The sequence below is a fragment of the Meleagris gallopavo genome, chromosome 7, assembly GCF_905368555.1.
Source record: "Meleagris gallopavo chromosome 7, MGAL_WU_HG_1.1, whole genome shotgun sequence".
Taxonomy (NCBI): Eukaryota; Metazoa; Chordata; class Aves; order Galliformes; family Phasianidae; genus Meleagris; species Meleagris gallopavo.
The window spans coordinates 12,295,159-12,312,265 of record NC_139410.1 but is presented as its reverse complement, the minus strand read 5'-3'; the positions used below and the strand labels follow the sequence as shown (position 1 = coordinate 12,312,265).

The 17,107-nt window shown below is 37.6% G+C and overlaps 1 protein-coding gene across 5 annotated transcripts in view; it reads left to right on the top strand.

The window, feature by feature from the left end:
• The window catches only part of PARD3B (par-3 family cell polarity regulator beta), a 369,189-nt gene that overhangs the window by 219,070 nt on the left and 133,012 nt on the right, over window positions 1-17,107 (top strand). For all 5 annotated transcript variants that reach the window (XM_085228738.1, XM_085228737.1, XM_085228736.1 and 2 more), the window contains 2 exons: window positions 14,976-15,182; window positions 16,172-16,406. In XM_085228738.1, coding sequence (XP_085084864.1) covers window positions 14,976-15,182; window positions 16,172-16,406 — 442 coding nt within the window. The remainder of the gene's footprint in view (window positions 1-14,975; window positions 15,183-16,171; window positions 16,407-17,107) is intronic.

The following is a 17,107-nucleotide window of genomic DNA, read 5'->3' as shown; positions in this document are numbered from 1 at the left end:
CCTCAACAGTCAGCACAGTGGTACATCTGTGATGAGTTGAACTGTCTTCTGTACTGCCCTCTGGCCCTGCAAGACACCTAAGCAACGGAAGAACTATGTGTAGATAGTGAATGCTTCTAGTGATATGCAGATGTGTACCCATTTGCTTAAGCCAAAATAACATATTAACTTAGCTTCTGTTTGACAAGAAGAACTACAGCTTCCTAGCAGCGCATGTGCAGATCAGCACCACCCTCTTTCCTTTTCTTGTTTTTCTTTAGTGGAGTCCTGGCATGGTTCTGACACCCTTTTCTATGTGTAGTATTTAATTCCAGCTGGGGTTGCAGGAATCTCTGATACCTTGAGTGTGAGAAATGCTAAAGTGACCAAGTGTAGAGCTAGCTCTGTCCTTGTTCTTCGCTTAGTGTAGCAGTTATTTACCTTGCAGATAGCCTTGTGCATTTCAATCGTCCTCAGAACTTAATGCTGATAAATGTTTATGGAGAAGTAACTCTTCAAATCTACACAACTTGGCATTAAAAGCTCCATCTCCTTCCTTCTACATTTTCTCTTGTTAGAGCAATTATTTTATGATTCAAACCAAAATAAGAGAACTTAAGCATTTCTAAGGAAGTTTTTTTTACAGCTAAAGAAGCAGAAACAGCAATTCTTTTCCTCATTTAATGATGAGTTACGCTTATAATATATGAAGAGTCTTCACTTGCTCTGTAATTTGCATTAGCAGGAGAGAGCCCATTTTGTTAGTGATTTTTTAGAAAATGGAAACCAGGAATGAGTGCTCAAGTAAATGGAATCAATAAACGATGAAACGGCCAACAATACTACAACCACTAATACTGAAATATGCTTTTGCAATTTGAGCTTTCATGTATTTGCTACCTTTGGTAGGGAATTGTTCTTAAATTTCAAATAGAATTTCTTAGTACATTCATATAAATTAATTGCTTTTGGTTTTCAGTTAAGCAGTTTAATTACTTAATCAGACTAAGAAAAGCTAGTGATTAAAATCTAGCAGTCATATGCTTTAAGGCAGTATCAATATTAGTTGTTGTTCATGGTAGCTGTTTTAGATCAAACTGAATGGACTAGAAGGAGTAATACATTTGTAATGTTCTTTACCATGCAGGAATATCATTAAGTTTTCTCTAAGAGGTAAGAGCATGGGTATCGAAGAGTTACACAGTAACAACACTCTGTTTAAAAAAATAAATAAATAAAAATTGACAAAATACCAATTCCAAATCAGAAGGCTTCTGTGCTAAAACAGATGTAAGGGTTTTTCAACAATCTATTTTGAGAAAAAATAACTCATTCTCTGAACAGCATGTAAGTGAGAAGGGACTTTTCTGTCAGATCTGATTAGAAATAAACAAATTGCAAAAACCATTTAAAAGAACATCAGGAAATTCTACACTCAGCTCTTCTACATTACTGATCAGAAAATGTGAACCACTAATGTCTTTTTTAAAAGACAAGGAAGGAACTTGACATCTGCTCTGTTATGGGCTGATGTTTGCAACGTTCATTGGAAATACTATACTTATGTTCACATTGAACTCAAATTGTTAAGGTGAAATTTGAGTAAATTAATATTGTGTCAAAACATCTGTTTTCTTTCTGTTTGTCAACGGTTTACGGGCTGGTTCGGCCCGGTTCCGTGACTAGAAGGGCGGAGGGATCCGCGGATCCGCGCCCCCGGGAGAAAAAAAGAAAATAAGGGACCCCGAAATAATTGAAAACAGTGGCAACAATCTGAGGTAAAACAAAGTAATTTACTAAATATGGTATCAACAGAATTTTATAAGGAGAGAGAATGTGAAATTGATAGTGGATCGGCCTTACCACAACGCTGAGATGAGAAGCGCAGGCAGAGAAGCGCAGGCGAGAAGCGCAGGCAGAGAAGCGCAAGCGAAGCAGCGCAGGCAGAGAAGCGCAAGCGAAGCAGCGCAGGCAGAGAAGAGAGCATCAGGTGACCTTGCCGGGAGTTATATCTCCTCGCTGACCGCAAAGCCCCCTGGGGAAACGTAGCTGCTCTTCTCCGCTGGACAGGCACCCGGAACTTGAGCATCAGCAGTCAAACCCCCAGTACATTGCATGATGTTATGATGTGGAATACCGATAATGAAAAATCATGAAACCATGACACTGTTTAAAATAGAAAACATCTGAGGCACAGGAACATAAAGGGAATTTAGCAGGAGATGAACTACTTTTCGAAGTGTTGACAAATCATCAATAAATCACTTCAGAAACAAAGAGATCTGTAGTCTTTCCACTGAAGAGAGCCAGTACTGCAGAGATACAGCTAGACGTGTACAAAAATTATTAGAGGTACTGATTAATATTCTGCTTTGAATTGGTATGGCAGCGCAGTCAGGTCTTGGCTCACAATTAGCAGTTCTGTGTGCTTCCATAGTTCAGGGACTGAGAGTCTGCATAGCCAGTGTTCTCTGTCAGAATACACCAAATACTAGTGCCTAACAACACACAGACATGGCATGTTTATTTGTTGTTTCTCTGAGCTATCTCCCTGCCTTCAAATATTCAGGGATTTAAAGACTGGAGGCAGCAATAGTGCCATGTATTGACTGATTTTCAGTAGGTTTTAATTCTCTTGAGTTTACTTGCTTTCTCTTGAGCACATGTAAATTCTTAGCATCCACAGCATGAAGTGTTATCCATTATATATTTGTTATCAGGGATTTTGCTACAAAGAGAAATTATGATTGATCACCTGTTACTTCCTTCTCCTCTTACAGTGAGAGAGATGAGCTCAACTAGTTGCTTTCTGCTCCTTCTTGTAGGACTGTTTCTTCTGTTCTTCTGACTAATTAAGCATGTGATAGAAGAACCATTGCAGGTTCTTTTTTTTCTTTTTTCTTTTTTTTTTCTTTTTTTTTTTTTCTTTTCTTTTTTTTTTTTTTTCTTTTTTCTTTTTTTTTTTTCTTTTTTTTCTTTTCTTCTTTTTCCTTTCCTTTTTTCTTTTTTTCCTTTTTTTCCTTTTTCCTTTTTTTCCTTTTTCCTTTTTTTCCTTTTTCCTTTTTTTCCTTTTTTCTTTTTTTCCTTTTTTCTTTTTTTCCTTTTTTCTTTTTTTCCTTTTTTCTTTTTTTCCTTTTTTCTTTTTTTTTTCTTTTTTTTCTTTTTTTTCTTTTTTTTTTTCCTGTAATAACATCTCAGTGTTTTGAAATCTGAATTTAGTTTTCTGGTCTCAAGTAAATTCTTCAGTATGTATCACTATCTATTATGAACACTAACATACACATTAAAGGTCAAGAGAAGATACCAATAAATAGCTCTGAATAACTGTGTGATAATTTATATAAAGTTTTGAAAATTACAGAAATATTGAAGTTATTGATCACTATAAGCTTATACTCAACCTCACTATGGGTTGTTTTCCGTTGTCTTCCTGACAACCAAATTTTCCTCTTAATGCAGATAGAATACCAGTCTGCAGTCAGACTGGTAGAAAGACTTAAGAAAGACATAAGAAGGTAAAAATATTGTATTAAAAAAAAAAAAAGAAAAGATGGATACAGAGTAGAATACAAATGTGAATGTTCACCTTTAATACAAAATAACTGGTAAGTTAGTACTATTACATAGATGGCAGAAATGTTTGCAGCAAGATGATCATTGAACATGAGACATCTGGTTGAGTGTAAAAAGGCAAAATGAGATATTCTGATATTGCTAGAGAAATCTGTGTGTGGTATTTGGTAACTTTGAAATTGTTCAAAATGTTGAAGTGCCTTGTTCTTAATGGTTATGAGACTGGCTTTTACGCTGGCTGGACCAAAAGCTCCTGATTTCTAGAATATGAGCGATACTGTGATTGTCCAGTTTTAAGAAACTACTGAAGAGTTAGTAACACAAGTAATAGTATGTATATATGTGTATCTTCATTGCATTTAGAAATACAGCTGAGAGTCAACATTATTGCAATGAATGAAGCTTTACAGCTTTATGTTCTATGGCTGTGCATATATGTTGTCAAATATACTTTCCTTCATGTGCAAGTAAGCTGTGTGACTATGGGCAGTATCTGGATTTTGAGGACAAGGAGAGATCTAGGTGCTATCCTCTCACTATGAAATAAGCTAATTATAAAGTTCAAAATGAGATTACTAGAAAGGAAGACTATTATTGTTACAAAAATTTCAAGATCTTAAATGGCAATGTCATCTGCAGTATCACATTGGAATTTGAAAACTTTTATACGTATTAACTCTCAAATTAGCATAACAAAACAGTTAAATATATTTTCATCTTTTTTGTCTATGTGCTGTATATCTAATAGCATTCCTTCATACACAGATTTCTTCTCTGGTTAGTTGATGATGAATATTAATTCCTGCTTTGCACGTTAATATAATTACTCCATCTCCATAAAGGTGTTCTCACTAGAGGTCAGGTCCTACTAAAATCAGCTGTCAGTCTCAAGCAAAGCCAAAGCTGCTATTAAGAATCTGCAGGTTAATATTTCAGAAATTAATGTTATCCAATGTGTTTTGGATGATTCCATCAATGTTGTCTAAAGAAAACATCAGCAGAGGAGGAAACCATTACTTAAAATAAGAAAATAAAAAACCCAATGCACTCTCTATAAAACAATCTTTAAAAATACTTATTAATACTTTTAAAAAAAACCTAAGTATTTGTTAAAGCATTTGTTTTCAAACACCACACAACTAGAAAAAAATGCAGTGAGAATTTATCAAAATATAAAATTAAATTAGCTGTGGAAATCATTTACCTGAACTGCACTCATCACAGACACACACATAAGGAAAGAAATAACTTGGGGAAAATGCTGCAACACGCTACTCCTGTGAGCTGCAGTTTGCCTCAGAGAGTTCACATGCTGATGTGTTTAAAGCATGAGGTAGTATTTCAAGATAACCGATCATCTATGATGAGGCATCTTTGTACTATTTATACTTTTAAAGTTATTACTTCTTTCTACACCTTTGATTCCTTGAATAAATAAAAACAGCTTTTGAAAGGAAAATAAACACACTTGTTTCTTCTCACTCCTTTAGCAGAACTAAGGGGCAAAGAAAGATGTCCCTGTGGATTGCTAAAATAGCAAAGAGCTATTTTTAACCTATAAATCACTACTTTGAATCCACCTCTGGCTGAGCTTTCTACCATCTGACACTTGTGGTATAACTTGTGCAGAATGTGTGAATGCTGTCTGATTCTTGTGGGCAAGTATGTGTGATGCCAATGTATGGTGGCAGAGGTAGATAGCTGTCAAAGGCCAGATACCCAGCAGCCCTAAGGCTGGCACATAGAGGAAAACTATTGGTTTTCCCCAGAGGATTTGGCTCCCATAATTGGACCAGCTTGTTGAAAATGAGATATGCTGTTCCAGTTGTGCAGTCCCTGTTAACGTGAGTACACTTAGCTTGTGATTCTGGATTAAAACTCCTAAAAGTTGCATTTGTGATCAGTTGTATGGGATCCCATTCTAGGCATAGATTGTAGTTCAGCATTTGTTAAGGGAATTGCACTGTAGTTGACTTGCTTTGAAGGGTTTGAACGTTGCATAGTCCCATAAAACACCTCCTGTGTAATAGTAGATTTTGAAATGTCTCTGATGGGTCCAATTGCCAGGTAATTGAAGCAGATCAAGTTAAGGCCTAGTTTTGCAGCTGATCCACAGTACTGTGTCAGTTTCAGATATTGCTGATCTAGACTCTGATTATTCAAGTACATCCCAATCTACTTGAAGTTTGACTCTGGCTCATGCTATCTGAGTGTATGGAGTCATTACGCAGAATCATGCATTTTCCAGTAATATTCAGGCTCGACTTAAAAGAAGCCTTTATTTTTCTAGGGCTAAACATCTTTGTTTTCTCTGAGAAATCAAATTGAAGCATAATTTGATTGTGCTTCACTCATATCAAGTGATCATGATTGCAGTATCACTGTGGCATATGATACCATTGCTGTTTATCACCCTGTTAGGCCTTGGGAAATGTGGATTTTTTTTTTGTCATAACTTAGGATTGTACTTTTACTAAGTTCTCTAGACACGTCCCTGCTGACTGATGAGGAATGTCAATGAGAAGAATTAGTCACCTTCCAGTTTCGTTTGACCCCACCTTTCTGCAGCTCAGTATATATTATGTGTAAGACCATACTCCATCAATTCTCTGTGTGTTGGGCTAGTAAAATGGAACACAGTACTGTTATTTGTGGACAGGGAAGAAAAATAGATAAGTGCAGATAGAAGAATGTCAAGAAAAAAATATATTTATTTGCCATTACATGTTAGATTATATTCTAAGTTGTTCCAGACGACAATTCTATTTGCTTTTCTAATTTTCTATTTAAGCACACTGTAGTGTTGCAAAACTGGGTATTGCAAAAATAATGAACATAATTCAGTAATTAATAGAACATCTTTAGGATACTAAAACTGGCTGACGAGAAAAGAAGACTTAAAGATCTGGGGAAGTTCCCCTTTCCATGGATGTTACTTATGGCTGGGTGCATATTTGCTGAATACCTAAGAATTAAATGAGTTTTCAAAAAAATACAGATTTGAGAAATCAACATTATTTAATGCCTCGTTCATGTTCTTGCCAATTTTTGTTTTGTTCTTTATAAGGTTTTCATTAAAAAGACACATCATGATGTGCACACCTGACTGTTCTAAGGGAACGGTAGTACGTACCGTACATCCCCTGACAACTGTGAGTTGTACAGCAGTAAATTGCATGGCCTAGGTGTCTGAGTCAACCGGGAAACAGGAGTGATGTTCTGACTTTATTTCTAAGGATGGCTGGGATTGTAATCCAGTTGTGAGCTGTGTCTGTTAAGTCTCTAGAAGACTGCCAGATGTCCTTGGGTACAAATCTGTGTCTTTGCACACTGCAGAACAGTTTAGCAAACCCCTTGGCTGCAGCTGTTTACAAGGAAAATTTCTTGCCAAATTTTCCACGATTTGGATATGATTTCTCTTTCATGGAAGAAAGCCCTGAGAATGTTTCTCATGTTTTAAGAGCGACAAAATGAGTGTTCTTAATACCAAAGTTTTAATTTTAGTTATTTTTCTCTCTGCACACATGACCCTCTGCCTTCTTGAATACCCTTTAGCACCGTACATTCAATTTAAATGCATAGGCTGAGGAGTATGAATGAATGATCCTGTCTGGAAAACAGCACATTTCCCACTCAGTTATTCAGATATTGCAAGAGGTGCCTTCTTTGGGTTCGTATCCTTCCGGAAGCAATACTTGTCTCTGCAAGGAGACCAAAGATGTTTTAGTACAGAAGACAGCTTGAAAATAATAGGTGCAGGTGAAGCGTGTACAATGAAGTTAAGTGAAGCTCTCAATACCACAACTGTGTGTGCAGCTGTTAGGAAGCTATAATAAAATACTGATAGCAAACTTTGAAGTATTCAAATTATCTTAATCTTATTGGGAAATAAAAAGGAACTTTTGTTCAGGGCTCTTGTGGGAAACCTACGTAATCCTTTCAAATTTTGTGTGTCTGAAATTTTGAGCTAGAGCTCAGAAACATTTCTTAGTCAGTAGTAGAATTGGCAACATTTTATATATTCCTGTTAAAGAGCTGGATTTTCACACAAACTTTTTCAAAACTGTTTCCAGATGAGATTTGTTACGCTCATAAACAAAGCAATTTCAACAGTATGTGTGTTTTCATGAAAGGCTCTTAGTGTGTGCACACGTGTGTGTGTGTAGATAGGCAGATTGCAGGAATATTTGTACATTTTGTGCAGGTAGTCTACAAGCAAATTCAAAATGTATATCAATTTCTTAAAGTGAAAATTAAACCTGCACAGGTTCTATTAAAAAATAATAATAAAAGGGAGAAAATAGGTTTTCATAACTTTGGAAAATCGCAGGATGGCCAGAGATGGAAGGGACCTCAAGGATCATGAATCTCCAACCTCCTTGCCACATGCAGGGCTGCCAACCTCCCCATTTAATAGTAGACCAGGCTGTCCAGGGCCCCATCCAACCTGGCCTTGAACACCTCTAGTGGTGGGACATCCACAACCTCTCTAGGCAGCCTGTTCCAGTACCTCACCACTCTCACAGTAAAGAGAAGAAATCAATCCATAAACCAAACCAAATGTAGACTAGAAGTAGCAGATGTAAGTTCACTATTTCTTTTGATCCGCTTTATTTTAAAGCGTAGTAAGAACTGAACTGTCTTATGTTTCTATGCTATTAGGGCACACTGATCGCCACAGTAGGTGATCCTGGTATAGTTCAGGGTTTTTGAATAAGGGATTATCTCTGAGAATGGCTTGCTTACCCTGTATTTGCCTGAGACAGAAAGTCTGAGTCCTTGGAAGCTTTTGTAAATACATTTCAGAATCTTCCCAGACGGAGATGTTTGCCTGTTTGTAGCTGGCTAATCCACAAGTGGCTCCCTGATAAGGTTAATGCCCAGTTAATTGCTCCCAGCCTTGACGTGCAGTTTAATTGCTACTTGGCCAATATATGTTTATTGGTTGCTCTGTGCAGAATTCTAGCGTACGTAGTGATGCAAACCATGGACTGGTGGAGGGCAAACAAAATAAATACAGTATTTTATGTTCTTTTAATTCAGAGCCAAGTGGATTTGGATGAAGTGTTTATTTAGTTTCCTGACTGCTTCAGATGCTGTGGCATATTGATTCCTTTTATTACTAGCAGCCATTTAACCTGACCTCTCTCAGATCCAGTATTTTAAAAGCCATAAATTTTAACTTCACTTAAGAGCAAGGACTGAAATGCTGTGAAAGCCTTTTTATTAGCAGAGCTTTGCCTTACTTCATGTACGTGTGTCACCCATGGCAACAATATTTAGAGCATCTTAAATTAGAGTGGCTGTTGGGCAGTTTCGTGGTGGTGGGGTTAGCAATAAAGAGATCATATAAATATCTCAAGCATGTGGGATTCATTGATCAGTGTGGAGATGGGTGTACGAAAGAAATGCCTTTATCAGTAGCAAAAGCTATATTCTTTCCAGGTTACTTTGCTAAAATCTAGCTTCCTTCCCTACTCTTAATGTTCACAGATAAGGCAAAGCAAACACAAACATAAGAGAAGTGCTTTGCGTAATTTATTTTTTAATTGCAAGTTAAATATGTTTAATTGAAATGAATTTTTCTGTATTGCCTTACTTTGGCTTTTCTTTTACGTTAATAATCTTGTTTGTTGATGCAGCAGCCTAAATTAATCCCTGCCTGATGCTGAAAGCGTCTGTAACGTGCAGCCTATGTGAGTGTTTGTAAAAATGTGCCCAGGCCAAAACTTAATGACAAAAATGATGTACCACCACATTTTTTTTTTCCCCCAAAGGAAAATAAATGTGAGTAAAATGATTGATATAAGAGGATTTGTTTCTGCATTCACATGCAAATAACTCACAAAGAGGCTTTGAATTAGCGGAGAAAACAAAAAATAACCTCTATGTGAACTTTTTACTTCCTTATAATTTGTTACTTCAGATTTAAATCAGCCTTACTTTTAAAAATCTGATTTCAGGCTGGATGACTAAGAGTGAATAATAATTCAGCAGGCTATTTCAAAATAGGCTTAGGGTTACTGAAGCTGATAGATTGTAACCATGAATTTAAGGTAACTCCTGGCTTCTCTTCTCCTGTTCAGCTACTGATGAAGTTTCCTTCTCTGTCCCTCAGGTCAAATTTAACATTCTAGATGTTAGCTTCATACCATTAAAAATGACTCTGTTTGAATAGTAGTGCAGGGACTCTCACTTCATGTTAAACTTTGGCCCAGGAACAAAAATGTTGTTTTAGCTTATGAGAAGTGTAATTTATATCAATTAATCTGGGAAAGTGTCACATTTCCCAATTGTTTAAAACGGGATTGAAATCTTTGACCTTATCAGAAGGTGGGTGTGGAAGAAGGAGTAAAGCAATCACAAAGCACTAGAATCTTTATTACTTTTCAATTCCAGACTGATCAATTTACAAGGTGCCTGAAATCACAGGGGAATCATATTTTCTAAAAACGGGACTTTTTCCTGTCTGCATTGCTTTTCCTGTACCTGCTTTCCCCCAGCAGGTTGTAACAGCTATATCTAAAATCAATTTGATATACATAAATATTCCTGAGGAGAAAGCTTCTATTTTGTAGGTCAGGAAGCTTAATTTATACTCGGGCCTATCCTGAGGGCAGGTATTGCCTTTTGCAAGGGCAGGGAAAAGGCAGGAGCCTGCTGGAGGAGGAGGAGGCCTTCCATGCCTAGGAAAGCTTTGAATGTAGAACTGTCCTGTGAAACAAAAGGTTATACAAGATGTTACACTAGTCTAACAAATAAACTACTTCAACAGGTAACATTTAGCAACCTTTTCTGCAAAAGCAGGCTTTGCTGTGTTTTATTTGGCATTACCACATGTGCCATTTCTCTGAGAATACTTCTGCATGGTGTGACTTTTTAGTATTTTAGCGATACTTTATGCTGTACATATTATTATTTCTGCAATACTAACGTGTTTCTTTGCAGTGTCAGTGTTTCTTAGTGATAAGACCGTAGAAATCAGCAATACCAGCGCACCTTGCTACGACGACAGTAGTCATGCATTTTCGTCTCTTGCCTAATGACTGCCTTATTCCAAGCATGTTCTTTACAGCTGCCTAAAGCTCAGCATACATTCAGGGCTCCAAATTGTGAACCACCATTATTCATAGTTGAAATTGCAGTTTGTGCGAATCTGAGCTAAGTTCAATCATTATATGTAGTAAAATAGATTGAAATATCTGTAAATCTGAAGCCTGTAGCTGGCTTTTTTTAATCAGAGGAACTTGTTAAATTTTCCCATGCTTTGATTTCTTTTTCTTAGATATTTCTGCCAGAAGTGAGGCTGTTCGGTGTTCAGCATTCCTTCTTCTAATTTGAAATGCTCAGTTTAGGGGTATAAAGTGAGCAAAACGGTACATGTTGTCTTTAATATATGAGAGCAAGATAGTGATTTTCTCTTGCTTTTTTTCAAGCCCTTCATAATATTTTTTTCTGTGCTACTTGAATAGTGTTGAAGAAAAGGATACCATATGGTCCGAGGTTATTCTTCAGAAATACTGTCTTAAAGCTCCTTATTTGAAAATCACAAACTAAATGATGTAATGACTTTCAAATTCCTACTTCCTATATAATTCTCTGCACTGAATCAATTGATAATTGAGGAAATACCTGTATGTAGAAGTGTGAGAAGAAAAAAAATCCTTCTCTGTTGTGTATACTGCCATAAATAAATGAAACTCCATTAAACAAAATGGTTCACAAAGAAATGAATGTGAATTAATTTTAGTCACTGTATAACATTGCAGCCCTATGGGAAAGAATCATGTCTGTCCACCTGTTTTCTGTTGTTTCTGTTTTCTATCTTGGTCTAATGTTTATCAAAACAGAAAACCATGCTTTTCACTTTGCACACCAATTTATTTAGGGCTGGATGTTCTTACTGGTAGTCTCTTGTATTTTGTGTTTTTGGATATCTTTCCGTTGGTTAACAGGGCTGATTCGTTCGTTCTCATACAAATGGTATCCCTACAGCAGGGATTCATTTTGACTGTTTTGCTGCAGGGCTCTGTTGGTCAGCCTGATTGCTATATCATATGATTCTGTACAACAGAAACCCTGCTTTTCCCTGCCTGAATAAGTACTTATGTGGTTATGGCTCCTCTTCCATTCCTTTCTGCAAACATGCCTTCAAGGTGGCTTGCCTTGCCCTCTACACTCTTGTTTCCCTTTGATTTTTGTGGCTTACATCTTGCTTTTGCTATGTTTCCTTCTGGACTATGAAAGAGAATGGAATGTGCATATGTGGGGAAAAAAAAGAGAAGTCTGGAAATACCTGAAACTAATAATAACAGTAATAGTAATAAGAGGACAGAACGTAAAGTACATAATATTACATAAAGAAGAAAAACTTTGGTAACTGTGTAGATGTTGAAAAGAAAATAGAACTATGTGTAATACTGCCTTTCAGTTAAAAAATAATTACTTATGACTATAATCTTGGAACCGGCAACTTGGTTTCAGGCAGTCATAGGCAGATAGTGACATCAGCTGTTGTTTTCTGAAGTTCAGAAGGCGTTCATAAAATATTGCACCATTGGTAATGAAGTAGATGTTTTTTAGCATGATGCTGTAGGAAACAGTAAAATGAGGTCTCAAACATTTAAAATGCATAAAAAGAAACATTTCTACTCATAATGAACAATTAAGTTGTTCCTGCCTAGCTCACACTTTTGCATTCAAAATCTGAGTAGAGCTAGATATTTACACACATTCATTCACACACCATCTAGAAATACCTTCTAAAGAGATCCCATTGTTGTTTTCTGAGGTTTTTTTCAGTATTTTGTTTTTTACTAGTTAGAAAAACTCATGTTTTCGCGCTTAGAGCTTTTCTTAAAGGTGTACAGAAAAGGTCTACAGAAGGGGACAAGGCAGGGAAATTTCTCTAGCTAAGGGTCTGTTTGGTACTTGTTTGCTATGGAGTCTCTGGCATTTCTCAGTACTGCATCCAGTAATAAATGCTGCCTGTGAAAGCATGGGGACTGCCCTGCCTGCTTATGGAAACAACTCAGCTCCCATCTCTTTAGTTGCACACTAATATGTAATTGCTTCAGCCTTATAATGAAAGGAAAAGGGAATGAAAGCCGACCAGGAAAATTAAAAAGTTCTCTCTAAAAACCCTAGTGGATATGCCCAAGGAAACTTTGACTGAATGTTCGCCTTCTTAATAAAACTGCATTGCTCCTACTGTCATCAATAAGAAAAAATGCTGTCATTCTTCACCTGGATTCAGATGGTTCTTTATGGGGAGATTTTGATAGTAAGTGAGAAACTTGCAGTTGTTGCCAGCAAAATTTCAGACTAAATGATTACAGCTTTAGAAAAGGGTACCTAAAATGCCTGATAGTAATTTGTTACTAAAGGGTCACAGTAAGCTTTTGAATAAATGAGGACACCTTTTAAATGGTAGAACACAGGAAGATTAGAGATGAAATTTCACTTTCTTTGCCAATGAGAAATATGGTCAATCTTTGCCATTTTATTCTGTCTTTTAAGGTAGCTCAGTATTTGATGATGATTTTGGCCAATTAATTGTGTGTAAGACAATTCTATTTCTTCTAAGGACATGAGAAAAAATGCAACTTTCCAAGACAGTTTTTTTTTTTGTTGTTCTGAATTTTGCAACCAAAGAGTGCTCCTTTTAATTATTTTTCCTAATTTTAATGCCAAACTGTTAACAATACATGGAAATTGCCATAATCTGTAACTGTTCTCTTAAAAATATAAAAACCCAGGAAGTTGTTGCTAATTACTGCTAATATTAATTCCTTAAATGGACCTTCTCAACAGGACAAAATGGCAAAGTAAATGGCTATTTGCTCAGAAGGAAACACATTTTGTCAATAACTGCTCAGTGTCCCATGCAGCTGTCTGAGAGCCCTGTGTGACACAAGACCTGTTCTCTGTGACTGGCTGCACCAGACTGAGTAGTCTTCTAGTCTGAGTAATTGGCTCTGCTCTGCAGGAGACAGACTCTAGCTGGCATTTAACCCCAGACTTTTACCAAGGCACACAGCTGAGGACTCTAATTTAACATAGCACTGCTTGTACTGGGATGTGTGAATAAACACCCTTGCGCTGGCTTTTGACACGGCCATTTCAGGTACCTGGGCGCTGCCGCGGCCTCAAAACAAGCACTGGCTGCAAGATCTCACCAGGCAATGGGTGCTGACAGATCCCTGGGCCCCACTGCCCATCGCAGCCACAGCACTGTCTGCTTCTGGACGTGGGGCTGTGGCCTTGCAGGTGCTGCGGGTGCGGGCCGCCATCCCACAGCAGATACCAGTCCTCAGGCTTCAAGGTGAGGCTCCAGGACTGCCATCGGTGTAGGCCCAGCCAGGCCGAGGGCTGCACCTTCCTAGGGCTGCAGCAGTTGGCTATGCTCGGCCTGCTGTGCCCTCGCTGCTGCATCAAGCTGCCCGTCAGAGCTGTTTTCTGCCTGAAAAACAAGAAAGTGTTTCCTCCGCTGATCAGAGTGGCTTTCACTTTGCTGCCTTTTACAGTGATTACACTTCTCTTGTCTGTTTTTGCTCGTTCTCAGGCTGAGATAGGCACTACAGTGCCTCTTCTTGATGCACACCTTTGTAGTGATTTTAAGCACCTTTGTGTTGTATGCAAGTCATTGCTATAACTCCATTTTAGCTCTCACTAATTCGGCAATAATGGTAGTCTCCAGAATGGCAATTAGTGAACAAAAGAAGGCTGCACTGTGACCTAGCAACCAGGCTTTCCTTAAACTTGTTTTCTTTTTTTTCTTTCCTCTTTTTTCAGCTATGTTTAGTCTGCACGGAATGGAAGCATAAATTGCTTTATGTAGACCCTACTGATGATTCTCTATTTTCCTTTTAAGAACTCACCCATCACAATGTCTTTGTTCAAAAATACCTGTGCTCTAGGATTGCTAAAGTCACCACATAGTATTAACATACCATTCTTTCTTGTGATCTTCAAATCTCTTCAGGTGCGTCAGAAAACGGACATACATGCGAAAGTCTTTTGTTCTTATATTGTCCTGTTGCTTGTGTTAGTATCCCTGTAAAAAGTTGAAATCTAAAGTATTTTGTGCTCTCAAAGACAAGGCATTTTGCAAGGCAAGGTCTGTACCTCAGGATGAGGAAATAACCCCATCCTAAGCATTGGTGCAGGCTTGAAAATAACAGAGAGAACTTGCTATTGCCCATCACTGTTGTCAGACCTATAAATCACATGCCATTCCCTCCAAGTCTGAATGAGGATCTCTTCAGAACTAGGTTTAATTTGATGTTATTTTTAGAACAAATTACATTGATTGCATACTGTTTCAAAGGCCTCAACAAATAAAGTACACAATTAAATGTACCCATTTAACAATTTTAATTTCACTGTGTGGTTTTATGTGTAAAAACTTAACTATTTTCCAGATGCTTCTGGCAAGGATTTTGGTCCTACCCTGGGATTGAAGAAGTCCAGTTCGCTTGAGAGTCTTCAGACTGCTGTAGCTGAAGTTAGGAAGAACGAACTCCCTTTTCACAGACCCAGGCCCCATGTCGTCCGTGGTCGGGGGTGTAATGAGAGCTTCCGAGCTGCCATTGACAAGTCTTATGATGGACCTGAGGATGTAGAAGAGGGTATGTTGCCACTGGTGCTGTTTCAGGGAACCACCTTCATTTAGTGTTGCTGAGGGCTAACTTAGTACAATATATAAGCAAGTGATTTAGTCCAATTGAATTTGATCAAATTTAAAAAGCTGCTTATGTCTTGCTGAATGAGAGCTGTCTTTGTAGTACCCCATGCAACCTTGACTGGGTTTAGTGTAAAGTCTTCACTGATCTCCTCTGGGGCAAGGGTGCGGTGGAGGAATTAGAATTAGAACTCAATCCTTAAATAATTGTATTTTTCAACTTTAAGAAGCAGCTGCCTTCTTCAGATTACACTAAAAATTATCTTGCTTGTTTTACAGAGCTATCTACAATTCCCCCTTCAACTAGGAAATTCATTCCCTGGTATAGGCAAGGCAGTGTGTTGATAGCACCCTGCTGCTCATTCATTCTGTCACCATGCTCTTAAAGACCCCATTTTGGAAATAATGTCTCCTTCAGCACGAAGCATAAAACTGTGCTTGGATCCTAAGCCCCCAAACAGAAACAACACAGGTCTTCTCCAATCAGGCAGAACAGTTTGTCTGTTTCTTCTTCAGCTATATTAAAGTGGAAAGATTCCAAGGAGTGAATGAGATCATATTTTTACTGGGTTGGTTTTGTTCAGTTACTACACTCTCTAGTTGAAGTAAGCACATGATGAAATGTTTGCAACTTGGCATGTCAGTTTTCTTGAGCTGGTGGATAAGCCAGATTTCAAGCAGTATAATGTTTTACCATGTCAGGTTTTCTTATCAGGATTAATATTCAATAACAAGTCACTATGATAATTCTGTATTTAATTTACAATAGAACTTTGCTTGAATTCACTATATATGTTTTGTCTGCTGTTTAAATTATTCAATTAAATAAGTATGTTTTGTGAGTCATTTGAGCACCTTGTAGACACCTGTGCTATTTTTCATGTGTTTGCATTTTGGTGGCCCCTTACTTATCCCCATTATTTCTTTCTTCTGCAGATGGTTTCTCTGATAAGAGCTCTCACTCTGGTCAAGAAGCTCAGAACATGGAATCTGTTCCTCCAGGGAATCCTGAAATAGAAGATGTTGAAACCAAAGTGAAAAAAGACAAAAAAAATAGAGAGAAAGAGAAGAAAAAAGAAAAGGGCAAAACTAAAATCAAAGAGAAGAAAAGGAAAGAAGAAAATGAAGATCCAGAAAAGAAAAAGAAGAAAGGCTTCGGTGTCATGTTGAGGTATGTCATTTTAAAAAGCGAAACAGCCACCCATGCTCATTATAACATGTGAAACAACTGGTGTTCTCATAAAGTAGTGGAAAAATTATTTCACTTGGACTCAAAGTAATGTTTATGTTATTTAGAAAGAAAGCAGTTTATACTTTTACACCAAACTTGTGGCTGAGGCAGAAGACATTTGGCAGACAAAATGCCTTTTTGTGCCTTTGAAATTCATTCCCATATGCCAGAAAAAAAAAATATCAAGGTTTCAGGCTTAAAACAAGCATGTGTGTGGGGCGTAGGTTTTGTGGGGAATGTTTCTGAGTCATATGTGACCCACTCCCATATTCAGACATTTGCCTCCTCTTCCCTTGCTTGTCTGCTTTCTTCACAGGCATTGGGGAGAGCAGAATTGCTTGTGTTACAGTAAACACATGTGACATTTGCTGCTACTGGAAACTACTAGCTACGATAAAATCTTTACTTCACAGCTTCAACCATTGTCTGCAGTGGCCCAGAGATTGTTATCCTCCCTTTTTGAAAAACAATTGTTTGGATTTCTTCCAAACAGTTTTGGCTTGTGATTGGTTTTATGTCTCTGAAAATATCAGAGACTAGACAAAACTCGTCTCAACATTTCCTTATTGCTGCTGTAGACTTTGGCAATATAGTCGCTCTGCTTGCTGTCACCACTGCCTTTGGTACCTGTTCAGTCTGTT